The sequence below is a fragment of the Prunus persica genome, chromosome G5, assembly GCF_000346465.2.
Source record: "Prunus persica cultivar Lovell chromosome G5, Prunus_persica_NCBIv2, whole genome shotgun sequence".
NCBI classification, from domain to species: domain Eukaryota; kingdom Viridiplantae; phylum Streptophyta; class Magnoliopsida; order Rosales; family Rosaceae; genus Prunus; species Prunus persica.
The window spans coordinates 16435718-16455044 of NC_034013.1; the positions used below are offsets into that span (position 1 = coordinate 16435718).

The 19327-nt window shown below is 36.1% G+C and overlaps 3 protein-coding genes across 3 annotated transcripts; 1 reads left to right on the forward strand and 2 right to left on the reverse strand.

The window, feature by feature from the left end:
* LOC18776015 (exocyst complex component EXO70B1) lies at positions 96 to 2660 on the reverse strand. The gene has a single exon (XM_007211080.2). The coding sequence runs from the start codon at positions 2377 to 2379 to the stop codon at positions 421 to 423; it is 1959 nt and encodes a 652-aa protein (XP_007211142.1). The 5' UTR covers positions 2380 to 2660; the 3' UTR covers positions 96 to 420.
* On the forward strand, positions 7104 to 10934 carry LOC18777785 (replication protein A 70 kDa DNA-binding subunit B). Its single transcript, XM_007210817.2, has 12 exons — positions 7104 to 7573; positions 7892 to 8038; positions 8133 to 8300; positions 8398 to 8575; positions 8691 to 8961; positions 9040 to 9142; positions 9224 to 9348; positions 9468 to 9546; positions 9630 to 9774; positions 9919 to 10079; positions 10172 to 10292; positions 10406 to 10934. The coding sequence occupies exons 1-12, from the start codon at positions 7443 to 7445 to the stop codon at positions 10604 to 10606; spliced, it is 1830 nt and encodes a 609-aa protein (XP_007210879.1). The 5' UTR covers positions 7104 to 7442; the 3' UTR covers positions 10607 to 10934.
* Positions 12261 to 16063, reverse strand: LOC18777688 (glycerophosphodiester phosphodiesterase GDPD6). The gene is made up of 8 exons (XM_007209158.2): positions 15606 to 16063; positions 14750 to 14934; positions 14396 to 14579; positions 14083 to 14157; positions 13492 to 13601; positions 13132 to 13350; positions 12789 to 12944; positions 12261 to 12648 (listed from the first exon to the last, which is right to left on the reverse strand). Exons 1-8 carry the CDS (start codon positions 15619 to 15621, stop codon positions 12409 to 12411), a joined length of 1185 nt encoding a protein of 394 aa, XP_007209220.1. The 5' UTR covers positions 15622 to 16063; the 3' UTR covers positions 12261 to 12408.

The window sequence follows — 19327 nt, forward strand, 5'->3', positions numbered from 1 at the left end:
TATTTCTGTTCATAGTGAATCGACTTTTTTGTTTCCGCCAAGGGAAATTCACAAAAAAAAAAAAAAAAAAAAAAAAAACCTTAATTAAGCAGCTAAGATTGAAGGTAAAGCACAGCAGTTGTAGTTTCAGTGGTTTATTCTGTCAATATATGATTCATGGGGTAAGCAAGCATTATATGACTACAATTCAGTAACATTGGAAGGCATGTAAAGCCAATTGATATTACTACAGAAGGAGAAAAATGCTGCTGACAAACAACAATATATTACAGCCTAATTTTGCTTCTGAAAATCTGACAGAAGGCATACAAACAATTACATTTACATCTACTAAATTCCTGACAAAATAAAGGGAAAAACACTGGAAAGGGAGACTTGAAACACTACAACCTGAAACCTATAAAGTAAACTACCAAAGCTTCACCTTCTGCGTATAAACGCATGGTGCAACGATCTTGGTGACCCTTCAAAGAGATGGAAAAGATATTTCTCCAGATCATCCACAGTGTACTTAACGTCTTTATCACTAATATCGCCAGAGATTCTCCCAACAAAAGTCCGATATGCTTGGATTACATTCTGTGCAGTTGAAATTTGTAGACCTTCCCGAAGCTCAAGATCCGGGATAGACCACCCTGTCTGGCTCTTGTACACCTCCTCAAATGCAATGCTGAAAGCCCTGCATCTTTCTCTAAAACTTGCCTTTGAGAAAGAATGTGACCGCTGATTATCATCTCTTAGCAGAGAAAGGACTGAACTCCAAGTAGCTCTCTCATAACTTGTTGCATGCTGCTGGACTTTAGCAATATGCTCTCTTATCCACTCATCTCCAAAGAAAAACATGAGCTTTGAGCTCTTTACCTTTTGGACCATGTAGTGGATGTTGTTCATCAAGAATACATGTTGTAAAGCGGCATCCTTGTATAGTTTAGATCTGCTATCAAGACTGGATTTTAGAGTAGATGTGATTGACAGAAGGTGGTGAGCTGTTGGATAAAAAGTGGAAGAGAATAAATCTTCTATGCCCTGCCTGTCCTCCAGCTCAAGGGCTGGATTTGAATCTTCTATGCATTGATCTTTGATAAGAAAATTAAGTGTTCTGCCGTATTCAGTTAGGGTCTTGATGTAGTTCATGACATATCTGGTGAGAGGATGAATGCCACCTCCGGAGAATGGATTTGATGATGTGTTAGATGTTGCAATGGCATTCCCAAATTCCAAAAATGTTGTCTTTGATAAATTGCCTAAGCTCTTCATAAGCTCGTGGAATTCGATCCTTATGAAAGAACCAGTCTCTTCCATGAACAAAGCATCTATATCCAGGAGAAGATCAGCAAGAACCTCGTACATGTCAAGCAAGGAAAATAACTTCTCTGGCCGACGGGATCCCATGGCTATGGCTTCACCGAAATTCAAGAGGCATGCCATTGTGGCCTTTGAGATGTCAAGAAAGCAAAATGAACTGACAGATCCAAATTCCGCCAAGATCTGCTCACAAAGCCATTTCTCGCTAGCAAGATAGACCCGAATGATGATCTTCATAATCCAGCTCCATTTCTTGATCTCCAAGTTCAAGCTTGTCCACTCCATTTTCAGCACGTCTTCAATGCTGAATATCTGCACACCAAGAACAACCAAGTACTCGTCCAAGGCATATTTCCTTGTGTTGATAAAAGAGTGGCAAAATTCATAGCCATAATTTGAAGCAAACATAGCTTTTGCAATGGACTTGAGATGGGGAATTGCCAAAGGCTGAACCAAATCTACAACATAATAGTCATCTGATTCATTGGTATACCTGTTTCTCTGGGATGCTTCCTCAATAGATTCTTCGTCAGCTGAAACAAAGGACTCGTCATACACAATATCTGCTCCAGACAAACGAAAAGACATGTATTCAGGCTCAAGGTGTTGCTCGTAACGAACAAGAATGTGGATGAGCTCTTCCTCTAGCCTTGACATTGCCAGCTGCAGAACACTATCCGCTCGGTAGAAAAGTTCCTTGTGCTTCCCATATTCATCCACAGACAAGCTTGTAAAGTTTTGTATCAGTTTTTGGATTTCATCAATGGATTTGAGATAATTGGAAGCTTCCACAGGGCCAGAGTCCCATATCATTATTTGATCATTTGACTCCCAACTGAAAACCTTTTCCTCAGCACTTTTGAGCCGCTTCTCAAACTCAGAAAACTCTTGTGTCTTGCTTTCAGTGATTGCAGCAATGGCAGACAAGTGAGATTCAAGGTCTGAGAGGGTTTTTCTCAAGTCATCAGTTAGGAAACTACTTGACCTAAGTGCCTGCATTATGTGCCGAGCTGCAGCAATAAGATGTTGTTCTCCTTCATGGGTTGGGGTGGAAGATGATTTGTAATCCCCCATGCGGATGGAAAAGCCAAAAGAAAGAAGCAAGTAACCAACTAAACAGAAGCCTCAATGTATAAACTTAAAACTCCCCCAAAAATTTGTACTGCAATTTAGTGACTCAAAAAGGGAAGCTAATGATTAATTACACACTGGAATTCAGAACAAAAACAAAAAATCTGTGAACTCACAGTAGAACTGATAAGGGACATGATATCTGCAAAAACTGTTCTTTCTCTTGGATCCTCAGTGAAAACAGGTACAAAAACTGAAATCCCAGATAAGTAATTTTCCAAAAAACACACAGAGAACTAGAAAAAAACAAAGCTTAAAAACTACGCGTTTTGTTTGATGAAAGAAATAGTCCAAGAATGGGAGAGATACAGAAAATTATTGTTTGAAGGAAAAGTGGAAAGCTCCAGCGGGAAAATGATGGTGGACAAATCAAATTGTAGAAAGCTTCAGGGGAGATGGACGTGAAACTTGGTGGGGTTGGCCAAGGCGTTCAAATTTTCATGGTAGCTTCCTTAATTAACTTTCTTTACATGCAATCTCTTCCACTATATTATATTGTTGGCATTGCAATTTGCAATGACCATTGACTTTTCCAGTATGACAATTGTTGGTTTACTTTGTATTTATGTGTGTGTATATATACATGTGCAATTAAATCCTAATTATTAGCATCTACATATTTATCAAATATTGAATTACTGGGAGCAAACATGAAAAAAAAGCTTTGAATTACAGACGAAAGATCTTAGGTTCGAATTCTCATGACATCTTAGTTTTTGTGTGTGTGTGAGAAACCCATCTTTTCTGTAGTTTACTATCGTTTGTACTCAAAATAAAAAAAGAAAAATGGGTAGAGCTAGAAACTTGGACTGCTAAAGTCTTCTTTTACGAGTTGATGTATTCAAAGTCCAATGCCTGCTTGTCAACCGGGGTGTATACTTTGGCCATTAACAACCTCACTGTTAGTACATTGGCTAGCTGTTTTGTGTGCGTGATTAAGAAAAAGATCGCTTGTTAAGACTTACCAAGAAACTAAATAAAATTAATTAACTACTAGTAGTAGGTTCAAAGTAGGGTGAGCCTAAGGGTTTGATTCCCATTCCACCACCTGTGGTCCACTTAGCAAATTTGAAAACCCTCTCAATCTCGAGAGTCAAAGCAACGTTCTTGGAATTTTGCTGAACATTAAACAGATTGACTCCTTTGGTTTTTTTTTTTTTTTTTTTTTTGGTTTTTTGGTCAATTGACTCCTTTGGTAAGTTCGTGAAAATTTCTTAAACTTCTTGAGATTCTTGACCATAACTATTGTTTCCACTGTTCATACAAGAACCTGCCTCCTTTTCTTACTTTCCAAGTAAAGAAAAAAATACAAGTAGTGAAAACCAAACGTGGGTTAATGATTGGTTAGAATTATATTATGGATGTAAAACCAATTGGGCCATAACTCCCAACCAGACAAAGAAAAAGTTTGAGTTGGGCCATCTTCGTTCGATTATGTGACGATTTTGAATTGGGTGGAGTGTAACGATAAACGCTTTTAATTAATTTGATTACCAAAAAATTATAATTCGATATTTGAATGTCATATTTTCCAGCTAAAAAAAAAGTAAAATATGACGACTTGGTTAAATAAAATAAAACCACTGTTTTAATTGATAAAGTAAAGTTTATTATGTAATAAGAAAATATTATTGGGAATATTATTAAGGTAAATACCGAATAAATGACAAAAAAAGCAAAGACAGCCTTGGATTTTAGAAATTAGTTAAGACGAGGAGGCGCGATATGGCACGAGTTGGTTATTATATGGAAATAGAGAGAGAGAGAAAGGAAGCAACGCCTAAGTCTATGCAAGGCCCTTTAATCCTCCCCAGGTTTCTCTCTCTCCTCACTGTCATTTTCATTTTCGTTTTTGCGCATTTCATTTTGGGGTTTTCTTGGATTTGCAGTCTTACCCCCATTACTCCATAGGTTGACGTCAAATGCAAAACCGAGACTGCTGATTTTCAGGGCCGGGAGATTGGCAGTCTCTCTCTCTCTCTCTTCAGGGCGGACGTTAATTCATTGGCATTGGTTTTGCATGTAAGTTTTGTTTTCATACAAGTTGTTACTTTTTTTTTTCCTTTCTTTTTTTAAAATTTTCAATGGGGTTTTTGTTTTTAATCTCAATTTCTTGTTCTTGCAATGTATATATTCAACGTATATAACGTTTGAAATGTAATGTTTATCCTTCTCTTTCCAATGTTTTCATAGATTATATTTGAAATATAATGTTTTTGGATTAATTTTTTCCCCTCAATTTCAAGTGAGGATATAAGTTCTGCATGCAATTTGAATATGAATGCATTCTGATTTGTGTTATCAATCAAATGAATGCATTTTAGTTCATAATTCTCTAGTTTATCTGTTAATCTGTCAAATTTCCTGTTTCCCTCAATTTGGGTGGCAAACATTATGAAGAAGCTCTCTCGGGATCCATAGTTCCATATAGAATTCAATCCTGCAAATGTGCTTGGATTGGTGAGCTTATGATTGTTTTGTTATTTCATTTTACAGAAATCCCATGGTTTTGGACGGGTGGAGCCATAATTACAACAATTTTTAGTTATGGCATCTGCAGATGAGGGAAAAAGGTTAAGCCCCCCCTCCTCCTCCCCACTATCAACATCTTCAGACTTTGTCCATGCAGCAGCCACAGAATCCCCTGCTGAAAGCACAACCGGCCAGAGAAAACAGGACGAGGAGGACAATGTCATAGGAATTTTGGAGCTGGGCGGAATCAGTAGCAACAATGTTATGAGGACAAGCTCTGCTACAACTCTTGGTGAAGTTGATCGATTGAATGATTTGAGGACAGATTCTGCTACCACTCTAGGTGAAGCTAATGCTTCTAGCTCCAGAGGAGAAAATTTTAGTCACTCTCTATCTGATTGTTCTGAAACCACCGACTTTGGATTGGGCACAAATGCAACCAGTATGTCCCAAGAAGGTTCCACTGGCCATACAAAACTTGTGGACTCTCAGGAAGGTTCAGATTATGCTGATGAGGATTTTCTAGGCGCCTCAATGCCGAAGAACGAGCAACCTGGTGATGGATTAGAAGCACCACCTTCTCAGCCAGCGGTTGATGATCTATCATCAGCAACAACAGAATCTCCTCCTACGCAGGTGATGGAGCGACCCGGTGACCCTTCTTCATATAGGATCCCTGACTATGTGTTTGCTAGGAACAAATCCACAGCCCCATTGGAGTGGAGCACTGCATCCAATGAATCCTTGTTCAGCATTCAGATGGGGAATATGAGTTTCACCAAAGACCAGTTTCCTTGGTTGGGCAAATCTGGTGAGCTGGGTTTGCCTGGTGAAGTGAGCATGCCTATGCCTAGTGGTAGCAACCTCAGCAATATTGATTTCTCAAGCAACCAGCCTCCATCTAAGCAGTCTGCTGCTGAGAATTCCCAGGAAAGTGGCAATTTGGAGGAGGAAGTTGAACCAAGCCCAAGAGTAACTGAAGCAAAATCTGCAGCAACCATGAGAGAGGTTATAAGGGAAAATGCAGAAAATCATGAGAAAGCAAATGACTCTGTTGCTGAGGGAAAGTATCATTCAGCTTGCCTCTCTCATGCTTCAGATGGAAGCACAAGATCTTTTGCATTTCCAATGTAAGTTGCTTAACAATAATCTACATCCTCAAAATACATAGAAGTAAATTAATCATTTAAAGAATAAGAAAAAACAAATGCAAGAAATATATATTTGTGCACCTTGGCATGTTGAGCAAACAGCTGAATCTCTCTTTGTTGCATGAAGATTGGCAGGGGAGGGAGACGTAAGCTGTTCACTGAGGGGAGATGCAATGAAACAAAGGCAACATTCGCCGTCAAAGCCAAAGTCGAAAAGAGAATCGCGGCCACAAACACCTAAAGAAAGTCCAAATGGATCATCACCTCAGACCCCAAAACCAACCCCAAATGGAGGAAAGTGCAGATGGGGGCTGTCCTGCTTCTCTTGTTGCCCATCATGCTGTTCTTGAGAGACGTTGTCCAGGGTAGTGGTACAGTTAAAACTTCAACCCTTCCAAAAAGTTCTGAACAATATTGCAACAAAAGAACAACAACAAAAGGAAAAAAACAATTGTAGTTTAGTGGTCTCTCTCTTCTTGTTGTACATTAATTGCACATGGATATTCAGACATCTCTGGTTTTCTCATTGGAGTTGTATGTGAGGTTAAGCATGTTTTTTTTTAGCATTAATAGATAATTAAACGAATCATTTAGGTATTTCCTATGTGTCTTAGGGAATGTAAATACTTGATCCACGATAATGCAAGACTTCACTCCATGTCAGTGTTACCATGTTCCCCTTTTCATGTTTTTTTAATTTTATTTATGATTTTATGAAACGTATATATTAGTGAAAAAAAAAGGGAAATGCTAGATTTATCATATTTTTATACCACATTCTATACTACCTCTCTAATAGAGGTGGAACCCATTGTATTTGTGGGATCCACCTCTATTTGAGAGGTGGTACATAGTGTGGTATAAAAATATAATAAGCCTAGCATTACCCGAAAAAAAGTTCCCAAGAAAACTCTAACAATATTTGGCGTCAAGTTTTATTTATTTATTTATTTTTTGGGGTAAGAACATGAAATTATGGGTCCAATTGTTAATGCCAACGTGGAGGGCCCATAATATTCCAGCCCAACTACAAAGTACAGCCTTCTTGATGGCCCAATCGTGAATTTCAGAAACAACAACAGGAGAAAATGGTAAAACGCAGAAGGAATTCGCACAGGCGCTGGAGCGCGGCAGTCCACAAATACCAAAAACACGAAAGGAAAATTTGGCGCCAAAAAAGTAAAAAAAAAGATTGTTTAGGATTGCGGGAAATGATTTCAAAAAACGAAAAATCTCCCGCCGAAACCCACTTATACAAAACCCCAACTCCAACACAGAGACTCTCATATCATATCATCTCTCTATCTATCTCTATCTCCCCCCAAAATCGCCTCCAAAATTTTAGAGAGAGGAAGCAACAGACTGAGAGAGAGAGGGCTGAGAATGGCGAAGCTAGGACCAACCCCAGATGCGATTTCGACCATTTTGGCCTGTCCGGATCCGAGTGGGTCGGTTGAGCGGCCCGATATCGTGATCCAGGTCCTCGATCTCGGTCCCAGGGGCATTACTTACAAGTGAGCTTTATCTTCACCCATCAATCCAATATAAATTTGTCTCTGTTTGGGTTTTTTCCTTGAAATTATTAGAAGCTTTGTGTTTATTTGGTTTTCTTTTTCCTTTTTATTTCTTTGTGGATTTTCAGAAACCCCTTTCTAGATCTAGATCTGGCTGCATTTCAGGCTTTGAGAATTGAAGTGTTTAAGTTTTATAGAATTGTTCATGATAAATTTGTTTGACTTTTGAATGAACTTGGGTATAGTCTGATTGGTTTTGCTTTGTAAGGAAAAAAAACAGATCTAATTTAGCTTATTGTAATTGTAATTTGGTTCCAGGTTTACTGCTAGTGATGGAAAGATGAAGCTAAAGGGGATGTTCTCCTCCCAGCTGGCTTCCCAGATTACCTCTGGGAACATTCAGAACCTGGGTCTCGTTCGCATTCTGGATTATGCTGTTAATGAGATTCCTGGCATGTCTGAAAAGTAAGCAATCAATTCTCTATATCTCTCTGTCTCTTTCAAAATATCGGAATTTGAATGTTAAAGTTTGGTTCTGGTTCTGGTTTTGCTGTTTCAGCTATGTGCTTGTAAAACAATGCGAGGTGGTTTCACCTGCACTTGAGACAGAGATAAAAAATGAGGTCAAAAGTGAGGTGAAAAGTGGAGAAGTTGGCATTATTTTGAAACCCAAGCAAGAAATGGTTTCCAAATCAGCTTCTCAAATTGTGCATGAGCAGAATGGAAAGTAAGTGTTTTGTTTGTTGTCAATCAGTTGTAATTGTGAGTTAGAATTCATGGTTGTGTGTTTTGACAATTCCACTTTTTGCGTGGATTCATTTCAGTATGGCCCCGGCTGTGCGAATGGCCATGACCCGGAGGGTGCATCCGCTTGTTTCCTTGAATCCTTACCAAGGAAATTGGACCATAAAGGTTCGTGTTACAAACAAGGGTACTATGCGTACCTACAAGAATGCTAGAGGTGAAGGCTGTGTCTTCAATGTGGAGTTAACAGATGAAGAAGTAAGAAAAAGACTCATTTGAGTTTTCTGACATTCTTATAATCCTTTCTTCCTTGCTAGATGTACATGACATAATGATTCTAATTTTTGTGTAAACTTTGTTTGCTCTGGTTTAGGGCACACAAATTCAAGCAACAATGTTTAATGAAGCTGCAAAGAAGTTCTTTGAGAAGTTTGAATTAGGAAAGGTTTATTACATTTCAAAGGGATCTCTAAGGGTTGCTAACAAGCAGTTTAAGACAGTGCAAAATGATTATGAAATGAATTTAAATGAGAATTCTGAGGTTGAAGAAGCTATCAATGAAGCAGCTTTTGTTCCTGAAACAAAATTCAATTTTGTTCCAGTTGATATGTTAGGTCCCCATGTTAATGGGAAGGAGCTTGTGGGTAAGCAGACACTCTCAGGATCTGTTATATATGTGTGTTTCTATCTTCTTATTTACTCATTTTTGCCCTATATTTCAGATGTCATTGGAGTTGTTCAAAGTGTGTCTCCTACAATGAGCATCAGAAGGAAGAGCAACAATGAGAGTATTCCAAAGCGTGATATTACCATTGCTGATGAAACGTAAGCCTATAATACTCCTTGCTTACTAATACTTCAATATGTGAATGTTTTACATTGAAACAATTGGTATCTGAACTGCAGGAAAAAGACAGTTGTGGTTTCTCTGTGGGGTGAGCTTGCAACTAGTGTAGGCCAGGAACTGCTTGACATTGCCGATCAATCTCCCATAGTTGCTATCAAGTCCCTCAAAGTTGGAGACTTCCAAGGTAGCTAATAAAAGTTTACTCAGTAACAGTTCAAGCAATTATGCATATTTGAAAAGAAAAAAAAAACATAAACAATCAAAGTTCCTATTTTTGATGCAGTCTTTAATATATTGTTGCAGGTGTGTCATTGTCAACACTGAGCAGGAGCACAGTAGTAGTCAATCCTGAATTACCTGAAGCAAAGAGGTTGAGGTCCTGGTAAGATATTCCTCAATAGGCTATTACCTTCTCTTTTCTTTATATCCATGTACAATCAATGATTATATTGTCTTAATTGGCAGGTATGATTCTGAAGGTAAAGGGGCTTCATTGGCCTCTGTTGGCAATGGTATGAGCCCTTTAGCCAAGAGTGGAGCAAGGTCCATGTACTCTGACAGAGTCTCCTTGTCTCATATATCTGATGACCCATCCTTGGGTGAGGATAAGGTATTACTTCTATATCAATAGCTCCTAGTTACAAAAGAATCTTCAGTCAAATAAAATCCCCCTTCATGAAAACCTTGAAGTTTATGGTAGGGTTGAAAACTCATTTGTCATCGCACTGAATACTTCGTTTTGGTCTTGGGGCAGCCTGTGTTTTTCAGTGTTAAAGCGTTTATAAGTTCCATCAGGCCTGATCAGGCACTGTGGTACCGTGCTTGCAAAACTTGCAACAAGAAAGTAACTGAAGCTATTGGGTCTGGTTATTGGTGTGAAGCGTGCCAGAAAAATGATGAAGAATGCAGTTTAAGGTAAGACATGTTCAGTATATTATGGTAAAGATGCTAATGGTGTTTTATACAGATTCCCATTTTCTCATTTCTATTTTGTTCTCGCTTTCCAGGTATATATTAGTTGCAAGAGTCACTGACGCAAGTGGGGAAGCATATCTTTCTCTATTTAATGAAGAAGCAGAGAGGGTTATTGGGTGCTCTGCAGATGAGCTGGACAAATTGAAATCACAGGTATATTATAGTTATGATTTTGATTCACTGTGCGTATAAGTTATAACATGTCTTAAATTAACCATGAAAGATTAGCCGCTGGTTTCTAATTTTTGTAAGCTTTACGTTTTCAGGAGGGAGAGGAGAACGTATACCAACTGAAGCTGAAACAAGCTACTTGGGTTCCTCATCTTTTTCGGGTCAGTGTTTCTCAGAACGAGTACAATAACGAGAAGAGGAAAAGGATAACTGCCAGGGCAGTTGCTCCTGTTGATTTTGCTGCTGAATCAAAGTTTTTGCTAGAAGAGATATCAAAGATGAAAGCTTCCCAATAGAAGAATCGTCTAATGGAAAGTGTGCAAAAACCCATAGAGAACAAACAAAGATGAGGATGGTATCTGTTTGGGCAGGCAATGTATTATGTACCTTTTTAATCCCTGCCTTTAAGATTTTACTGGTTTAGTTTTTACATGGGAAAAGGGCAGTTGGGATTAATTGCAAATGTTGGTTATCTAGTTGTATAAATGGTGGGTTTTGTTGCATTCTAGAAAAGAAATGCTTGATATTTATCTAGTTGTATAAACGGAGTTCCTTTATAATCCTTTGTGCGATTGGCATTTACGTTCAATTTCATCGTTCTTCCCTGCGATTTTGGCACAAGAACTAAACAGAATGACTTTTGACGGCAGGATTAAGCTTTTTGTTTTGTTTTTTGTGTGGATAATTTGTTAAAGCACCACCAACCGTTAAGAAGCTACTTGTGTATAAAGTAAGCTATTTGTGTATAACAAAAAGTTAGTCTCCTTGGAATGAAACTTCAGTATAGCTGTGCGGTTGTAGTACTTATTCAAAAAAAATATAATTTAGCAAGTTATAATTGAAAAATTCGGCCATTATATTATATTTTACAATAACTTGTTTTAATATTTTAATATATATTATTTTTATTCAATAATATGTGAATTTTTTGTGTATTATTGAAAGTTTTGTAAAAAATATGTATGTTTCTTTTTTAAAAAATAATTGTATTTTACTGAGGTTTTAAGACGTTTACGGAAAATGGAAGTATTATTGAAAAATACATATGTACATATATAATATGAGTATTAAATGGGAAAAATACTAAATTCTTTATATGGATAATAACTCTGGAAAAGTTAAAAAACCAAAAGGGGACAATAGAGATTCGGGTAATGGCCTAATAGTAATGGATAATATGATAAACTACTCTTATCTATAAACAAAAATCGGGAAAAAAATAATTTTTTAAAAAGAAAAAGGACTCCATTATATATTTCAAGCGTATGACCGTGCGGCTATACTATTTACGAAAATAATTTTAAAAAAGGTATAGCCGTCGGCTATACTATTTGTTAAAAAAAAAATTTAGAAACAAAGACGGAAGCATAGCCGCTCGGCTATACTATTCATGAAAACAATTTTAAAAAAAAGGGCCCCAGAATAACTGAGCGGCTATACGTTTGGAATATGATATAGACATAAAGTCTAGCCGCGCGGCTATACTAACAAATTTGAAAAAAATCTCAAGTATGGCAGCGCGGCTATACTGTTTGTATATAATATAAACATAAGTATAGCCGCCCGGCTATACGATTTATTAAAAAAATTTAAAAAGGAACCCAAGTATAGCCGAGGGAATATAATATAAATAAAAAGTATAGCCGCCTGGCTGTACGATTTATTAATAAAAAAAGGAGACCCGCCTAAAACCTAGACAGCCCCTTTTTTTTTTATTCTAAAAATAGTATAGCCGCGCGGCTAGACTATTAATTTCAAAAAAAGCTTTAAAATAGTACCGGAGTATAGCCGTTGGGCTATACGGTTTATTAAATAAAAGATTTAAAAATTAAGCCCGGTAATAAAATAAAAATCTAAGACGAGAAAACCCAAATAGGGATTTTTTTCAACTCGTCTGTTCTTTGCATATCGAAAATGTGATGCACAAACCATTTTGAAATCGACATTATGAAATATAAAGACCCGAAATATGAAACAATTGCACTAAATTGCTTTAGCATGGCAAGATTTCTGAACTAATTATACAGGGTTGTAATCCACAGAGGTTGCACTAAATTACGATAACAAGATAAAAATTACACATAATAATTTAACAATCTCATGCCTTTCCATAGGAAGAGACCATTGACGCTATTTTATGCAGTAAGTTTGATGCATTCTTCTCATCACCTTCCTTAGAGGAGCTCCACTCTTGATAATTATGCAGGCTGCCTGTAAAGTCTGTAAAAAGTCCATCAACACCTATCTCATTAATCCAATAATCGTACTCCGCATACGGATCTTGATGAAAGTTAAAGTGCAGGAACGAGTTCTCATTTCGGTATGTATATGGGTGCACCTGCATCAGAATTGAAGAAGACGAAACATAAGAACACGCACAATACTTTATTATGCCCAATAATTACATCCATAGATCTGAAGCATTCATATTTCATATAATCTTAAACAAGAATAAGTCTTTTCAGGGAAGAAATCTACCTGTAGGTCATGAGCATGGGCTCTGGAGACCAGATCAGTAGGTGTTTGCAAATAATTGTTTACTACAGGAACCACAGTATCCTTCCATGGTCCAATGCCCACCACATAATCTTTAATGAAGTCGAGGTAGGCATCGGAAGTAATTTCCCAATAGGACTGCACATGATCAATTTGATGTCAGTTAGAGAGGAATATAAATACTGAAATACTCAATGGATGAACTACATTGCAAAAATTGGACTTAGATACAGTTTAAGCTGGGTCTTTAATCTCTATAAAGAGGTTATGATCGGCAAAAAGCGTAAGTAGTCTCTAGGGAGATAAAACTAGAAAGAACACAAACCTGATTAGTGTCTTGAGTTGGAACTGTGACATCATCAATTAAGAAGATCTTGGGCAAGTCTGTCAGATTTGATACGTATATAAGCGAAGTTGGAGCGAATGACTGGATAAATGCAGGTTGTTTTAACCAATCTTTTGACATGTATGAACCCTTGTATCCGTACTTCTTAAGTGTCTCCACAAACCTGTCCTCAAATCTCTTGCCATCTGCCCACTTCACCTGTCATCATATTAAACATCAGATTCAGCATCGATGAAGCAAAATTTTAACCATGAAATGGCATTCCATGTTTCAGAAAAAGGCATAATGCTAATCAGGTTATGTGCAACCATTCTTTGTGGAAGGTTTCCAGATACTCACATGCTGGTTGATCAATACTGGATTTTTAATCTCTGGATATATTCCAACGACCCTGGGTGCGTCCAATGCGATTGCAATGAACTCTTCAAAAGTAATAATAGTATATTTTCCTGAGGATACATCAGAAACAAATATACTTAACCATCCTTATATTTGCCCCTATAGAAAAAGGACTAAAAAAGAAAACATATATGCTTTTCCATATGAAAAATAAGTGTAGCGTTCTATACGATGACCTAGGGAACTACCTAGAGTTGTCCTTTCAACTGTAATTAGAACCATGAGTCAAGTGGTGATGTTACTCATCAAGCCCAAATCAAGGTACTTCGTTCTAACAACAAGAACCATCCCATGGCCATCAATAAAAGTGTAAACTTTAACCAACAATATCGTGCGTACATGAATTGCAGAAACAAGATAAAGCTAAAATCTGGTATTGAAATAAGGTTTCTATCATCACAAAATCAGCCAAAGAGTAAACATAAATAAATAAATAAAAGCAGAAAACAATTTTTGAACAAGAGGAACTTTTTTTAAGTAAAAAAAATGTATGCTCAAAAGCAGGGTGATTTACCAGAAATAGGAACTAACCATTATATTGTTGATCCCGAAATGGATACCTCTGCTTCACTCGTAATGACTTCAGTTCTTCTAGTGTAAAATCAACTGCATATGGTTAAAATAAATTTTAATTTCCTCAGTTGAACACTGAATGGCAATAAACATACAGATTCTGAAAAAAGTAACAATATGATTTTGGGAACAGTGGTAAACTAACAAAACTTATCAGTTGGGTGCTCAACTATGGTCAGTCTTCAGTTAGAAGACGGGACGTACAAAAATAACCATCAACACAATGTGATCACATTCAGTAAAAAGTTGAAAGCTGAAGGGCTTTCCATACCAGTGAAAAAACCAGTAGTGTTGACCCCTTGAACCTCATAGGTCCTTTTACGATTTGAAAATTCTTTGTGTTCTGCAACATCAGTTGTCTTATCAAGGGTCACATCATGAAAACATATGAGAACACCATCTTTAGAAGATAGGATATCTGTTTCAATGAAGTCTGCACCCTCTTCAATAGCTCTCTGCAAGAATGAATCTTTTAGTACTCATTTACCTTTTTATCAAGTGGATGAATGAAGTTTATTATAAGTATTTTTAGTACCATCAAATTGCAGCATCTAATCATTAACAGTCAATGGTCTTCTAAAACTAAGAGAGCTGGGTTAATAAGCATATGTGTGCCCATATTTACCATGTATGCAGCAGCAGTTTCTTCAGGAATCTCTCCGTTTGAACCTCGATGAGCAATGTTGTATGGTCGAGAAGTTTGCAGAGGCTGTCTATCGCCATCAGCTAATTTACTAGGAAGTGGATAAAATGGCCTCCCGGAAGCGGAACACCCAACAAGGAGCAGTAGGAACACAAAAGGAGCAAAACCTGTCAAATGCAAAAACATCAAAAGTAAACCATCAATTCTAGACCTAAGAATGCTGCTGGGTTACATAATTAAATACATTTTCGTGCCGCATGTAAATTTTTCATAATTTGGAGAATAAAGATAGTGTCTTGCTATCCTATACAGTAAAAGGCACTTGGTAATTTAGAATGGCAACAAACTTATGAATCTTAAGACTATATCCTACATATAAACCAAGATCAATATCAGCGCTATTTGCAATCCATATTTAGAAAACCAATTGTCTCATTCAATGAAAGAACCTACTTATAAATAGTAGAACAAAGCACAACCTCACATTCACACCTTGGCTATCATTTTGCTAACTAAGAAAAACTGAAGGCATTTTCCAACTAAACATCAATTTCCCTAAAATCAACCAATTAACTTGCGCCAGATCATATTTAGCAATCCAAGGAAAGTTTTCTCAAATGTCAGCTTCAAACAAATCAAACAAACCCAGATAAGCAATTGCCAAGGCCAAATCAGATAGAAAGCCAATATTAGAAGTATATCAACTACCAAGAGAAAAAAAATCAGGCCTTTTTCAAAACTGGAAAAAACCCAGTGATCATTCACATACAAACATTGAAAAACTCATGCCATCAACAAGAAAACGAATTACAAAAAAGAAGTTAAGTTTGCAGCTTACAGTGTGAGGAAGCCATGGTGTTGGCCCAGCTTCTCTCTGCAAAGCTTTCACTTTGAAGAATGAATATGAGGAGTTGTTTTGTATTCTAAGGAGGTAGAATCGTGTGTGGCCGGGATTTTTATAATAAAGAGGCTCGGAAAATTCGGTGTCATGGATCTATCCGTAAACCAAGAATATTCCTCGAATATATAGATAGGCTCTACCAGGAAAATATAGCTAAATTGGCAGTGACAGGTAAGATGCCATTGGAATGGAAGCGTGAAACTGCAACACTGGCCGTTGACGGTTGGCGTATGAGGAAGGTTGGACACGTGGCTGGTGATGATTGGGTTTGTTTTTCAATTGTCAGGTCATTGTTGTTTTGCACTGGGATGCTGATTTCTAAACTCAGCAACCAGTTGGCGCGTTGACTGAATGGTGACTTCTCATTTGTCGCGTGATATATTATTTAGGAGTCTCTTAACTGTGAGAGATCATTAAAAAAGGCTAATAAAAGTAGGAATAAAAAAAAAAGAATTAACTTATTATAATATATAATAAAATTCAGAATAATACAAGGAAGCTGAAAAAGATGAAGTTTCCTACTTGTAAAATTGTGATAGGTATAAAACTCTAGTGGAAAGCCAAAAAGAAAGGAAGAAGATCCAGAGCATTAAAAACTCAATCAGGAAATAGCGAACCATGAGATTTTGTATGAATCTGAATGAAAAAAAGAGAGAGAAGAAACCAACTTCCTTGTAGTTTCAACAATAGAGTAAGAGCAGGGCCGGTTTTGAGATTTTGAGGGCCCTGTGCTAACCTTAAATTGGGGCCTCACATAAGATAACACAAACTTACTCAATTACGTAATGTCATAAAATAAATGTTTTTTTTTCTTAAAGTAACCAAAGTACCCCTACTCCCAAGGGCAAAATTAAAATTTCACAAAAGAATTAAATTTGATTAAATCAATTAAATTGTATCAGGGATGTTACACCTTTTGAATAATCACCATGATTGTGATGATAAGTCTTTGTCATAATAGATCAGATTCAGATATTAAATATTTTTTAACACCTAATTTAGTTTGTATCAATATTCCAAGAACATCATTAATTGGATGCGACTTTTTTGGTTGAGTTAGTTGGATGCATTATTTTTGCAAAAATAAATATCTTTTTAACACCTAATTTATTTTATATCAATACTAGCCCCTTGACACATGCTCACGCATGTGCCAATTGGTTTTCTTTTTCATTTTTATTTTTATTTTTAGAATTAAGAAAAAATAACAGGGTAGTTATGTTCCATAAAAGTAGGACCTATTATCTTATTTTGTTTTTAATTTTAATTTTTTTAATATTAAAAAAATATGAATTTACGATATTATCTTCATTTAATTAATAATTTCAATTCTTAATGTTTGAATTAACAAAGGGCATTTTCTGGTATTTTGAATGTTTCACCATTCTCTGCCTTTTGCTTTATATATATAGATTCTAAGAACATCATTAATTGGATGCAACTTTTTTGGTTGAGATAGTTGGATGCATTATTTTTGCAAAATTAAATATCCAAGCATATATAAAAACAATCGTGTACCACTTTACCAACTACATTTTTAATTGAGGTGAGCCCTATAAATGGAAGTCTTATCTCTATGGGCACTTGAAAAAAAAAATCTACTTGAGTAATTGAAGAGCTAGCGTCAAGTCAATGATGGGGACGTATGCATGTGACAAGTAATGTCTGCAGATAGGAATATAGATATTATTGGGGCAATTAGAATATACTTGCTAAAGAATATATATATATATATATATAGTGCCATGCATGTAGTTGAGAGATCCAGTGTCATCATTTGAGGAATGAGGTGCTTAGTCGTTGTATTTCAATGAAATCATGTGGTTGAGATTGATTTAAGTGTTTAAACTTGTTTGTGTCTAATGACTTGCCAAAAACCCACATGTACATACGCTTTACTACGTACCAAGGTTGATGTAACTCGTCCACGTGTTATAATATGGATGGGCGATATGGTTAATATTTTCCACTTTTATGATATAATACCAATAAATATCCACTTATATATTCTAACAAACGAGTTATACCATGTGACATACTCTCATACTACGTACACTATAATTACTCGTACTTAAAGCATCCACAATGGGGGTCCCTAAACCACCTCCTTAGACAAATTTTAGGGAGGTATTGGAAAAATAGAACTCCAACCATGCTCCATATTCCCCTCCTAAAATAGAGAGACCTCTAGGAACTCCTAAATTTGAGGAGAGAGAAAGAACTCCTAGTGGCTCCTTATAATTTAATGATGTTTCGTTTTATGCATATTTAAACTTTTAATTAATACAAACTATTTTTATTTTTATTTTTTAATAGAGATGATAACCAATCATACTGAATTAAAAAAATAACTATAGTATTTATGACTTCCTAACTTAGGGACTATGATTAGAGTTCAAATTTTATAGAGTTCCTAAAATAACTTTTGTGTGTTTTTAGCTAAATTTTAACTAAATAATAGGGAGCATGACCTTTGCCTACATAATCACTGACTAATTCCTTGTGATCGGGTATTTATTATTTCAATATGTGGTTGTGAAAGTAGCCGTGATATTGAATGTTGGTGTTGACATTGGACAAGCTGCTTTAAACAATGGTTGCAACATTATGTGATTGACAAACAGCAGAGCTGTTTTTATCTTTCAACGAAAACAATAAGTTTCAAAAACAAAAACAAAAAAACCAAAATTTTAATTTGACCCTAATTGTCATTATGGTGGTTTTGCTGCTAGCTAGGTCAAATTTGCATATGACTCTGTTTTTTAAAGAAATTTTACTGGTCCTGTACGTAATAAATTTTCAACTATAGTTTTTATTCTACTTTTTGCAATTTGATCTTTTTTATTTTATTTGTGTCATTCGATAGGGAGGGAAATGAGGGAGTATTGTATTGGGTTGCCTCAAGATTGTTTTTTACGTGAATCGAACTCAGGTGCACAGTGCAACATGATAATGAAGTAAGTTATTTAGTATATATCAACTGAAATTTAGATACATACTTGAATTTGAATTCATATTTAAATATGACTATTTGCTTTTGAGTGACATTTATCAATTTTTTTGGTTGATTTTTTGTGTTGAAATCCTTGAAATTGAAAAAAAAAATTATCAAAGGATTAAAAAAGAGAGCCAATGAGAGATACTGGTGATGATTATTACTTACAAAAAATAACGTGTTTGCCTTTTTAATTATTATCATGATTAATTGTTGTTACCAAAAAAAACCAAAAAAAAAACTAAAACTATGATCTACACAAGCGAATTTTGAAGTTGCGCCCTTAATATAACATTTATTAATATATACATATATTATACACATTAAAAAATTCGGGGGCCCTGTGCGATGGCACCACTTGCACACCCTCAGGGCCACCCCTGAGTAAGAGTAGAACACTTATCCCTACAGACTAGCTAGTGTTCAACTCTCACCTTTCCTCCCTCTCCAAATAAAAAACATAAAATAAAGGAGGAGGAGAAGAATTGTGAGGAAAAACAAAATCCGTTATTTTGTGCATATCTTTAGATGGCTCAATAGAGGATGATGGAGCATTGAAGCTACGATGCTGCAACACAAATTGAAGTTTTTGGTAATGGTATCACTCTGATTTCATATCAATTCCTTACTTCCTCAATTCCTAAATTATCCGATTCCTTACTTC